Source organism: Aplysia californica, unplaced genomic scaffold, assembly GCF_000002075.1.
Source record: "Aplysia californica isolate F4 #8 unplaced genomic scaffold, AplCal3.0 scaffold00209, whole genome shotgun sequence".
Classification (NCBI taxonomy): domain Eukaryota; kingdom Metazoa; phylum Mollusca; class Gastropoda; order Aplysiida; family Aplysiidae; genus Aplysia; species Aplysia californica.
Window position 1 is genome coordinate 552,110 of NW_004797479.1, and position 2,243 is coordinate 554,352.

Below are 2,243 nucleotides of genomic sequence, written 5' to 3' on the forward strand. Positions count from 1 at the left end.
GAGATATTAATATGTTCTTATGCACAGTAGAATTGTAAATGGGCTGATTTATCAATGTCATGCTCATACTGTGGGGGAACTGTTGCTTTTTCTTTCCTCATCCTTACTATCGTCATTTTTTCCTCTACTGCTTTTGTACGTTTGCCACTCTTTTGGGAACTGCTATTTCCGGGGTGCCTTGATAATCGAAGCAGACTTTGTGCTGTTGAGGCTAGAGAGGTGAGCAGAGTAAGCCTGATTCCCCGTTTTGACTTCTCTGTTGACATCCACCCCTTGGCGCTCATATAACCTTATGTAGTTGGGAGCGCCGTAAAACCTTACTAAAACAAAAAAAAAAAATTGTTGGTTTTCAGGAGCCTCAGAAACTGTTGGACGTTTCTCTGATGTGTCGCAGCCACGAGAGGCCACCCATGTTGGACCTGAACTTCAACAAGTAAGGAAAAAAAATAAAAATTGGAGGCAGCTTAGGGTGGTGAAATTAGGCGCTCGTCAAAATAGTGAAAATGAAGAAACGGGCATTTTTCTACCAATTTGGCAATTTTTAATCAAATTTTTGTATTTAGCTCATCCCCTTTTATGTCTATTTGAAAACACATTTCTGTTTAGATTATAATGATAAACGTTGATAAAAAGCACAAAATATTAAAATTTTTAGTTTCCAAGGACTCTCAAGCTATGGAATTTACCAATCTTTGGCGACCATTTTATCGCTAATTTTGTCTCTGAAACTGGGCAACCTCCATCTCTTTCAATCGTGAATATCTCGACTTCTATTCAAGATAGATGGATATTTTTTTCATCAAAAAAACTTGAAAAATTAACAATCTTTAAGATGATTTCAATAAGTCCAAATGCCCAAAAATTGACGAGCGCCTGATTAGATAAAGCAAAGGAGAGCTTTAATGATGGGCTCCTCATCAATGATCTTTATCTTTTTTTTTATTGAAGTATAAAATATTCACGACAATGATTTTCAAAAGTTATATATGTCTACCTAGTGCAGGGGCTTTTGAGCTTTTGAAGACAGCAAAAATGACTCATCTTTGAATATATTATGGCCCTTGATTTTATTCTATTTATTGAACCCAAGGTTCCTCTTCTGTTTCTGAAATAGCTATACGCTCTTTAATCCTTCTTTATGAAGTATTGAAATGGTTTTTCTCAATCGAAGCTTCTCTTGAGCTGCTTTTAGTAGTTTTATATATTTTTGGTACAAGTCGTTTGTGTAGGCATGTTGTCTGTCTTAATTTTCATAGTTGGCTGTAGTGTTTACCTTCCTCAGCGTTCCTGTCCTTTCCAGTTTTTTCCTGTCCTTTCCTTTCCTCTTGTCTTTCCATCTGTTTGTTACTGCTTTAGGTCAAAGTCAAATAAGTAAACTCCGCTCTATTGTTCCTCCTTCCTTGGCTTCATTATGGATGGACGGATGACGCTCTGGGTGGTTGGCAGGTGCTCTGGTGTGGTTTGCTCCTTCTTTCCTATCAAACATTTATCGTCCTTATCTCCCCTCCTTCTTTTTTATGTTTGTTACTCTCTTGTAACACCTCTAATCTTCTGGCGCTCGTATGATCTTATGCAGTTGCGAGCGTCGTAAAACCTCCATTAAAATAAACAAGGAATGATGCTCAAATATTATTCTGTTCTTATAAACAGTAAGTTTGCTTTTCCCTGGGTTTCATCATATTTTCCTTAAGAGAACTGCTGAAAATGTTGCAGGAGATCTAAGGAAATTCTGTCGTCTCCTTGTCTCTTTCTTCTGCGTTTTTGTTCTATATATTTTCAGTGTTACTGTAGTCCTTTTCCTCTCGACTGCATCTTAATATTTCACTTTCTTCTTCTTCTTCCACGTTCTCAAATAATGAGACTTGCATGAAGCGGTTTTGGCTAGCCCAACTATTGGCACCTTTCGGTCCACCTCTCCGTCTTCTGCATGCTTTTCTGTCTGGGAGTGCTCCCATATCCTATAACTTTCCTGGGTTCGCCTGCTGGGCAGCAAGGGTTTTTGATCAGAGTTTTCCTTCCATTTCACTGATATTTGTCGCGCTTTTCCCCCCAGACAACTGCTGAAGATGTTCCAGGAGATCTACTATTGGGAACGCCTGGTGTTTGAGGTGCCTCACTACGCCGTGGAGGTTTACGCCAAGAGGGAAGATCTGAGGAACCTGAGGGAACAAGTCTTGCTGGTGGTTAGAGACTACAACAGGTGAGAGGGGATGGGGGATGGTGGAGGGGAGGATGAGGGATGG

General features: G+C 39.6%; 1 protein-coding gene across 1 annotated transcript in view; it reads left to right on the plus strand.

Moving 5' to 3' along the window:
* LOC101847496 (dynein heavy chain 2, axonemal) overlaps positions 1-2,243 on the plus strand; it is a gene marked incomplete in the record, with an annotated part of 126,218 nt that overhangs the window by 20,626 nt on the left and 103,349 nt on the right. Inside the window, 2 exon segments of the mRNA XM_035970017.1 lie at positions 354-433; positions 2,054-2,200. Of these exon segments, the coding sequence (XP_035825910.1) occupies positions 354-433; positions 2,054-2,200 (227 nt within the window).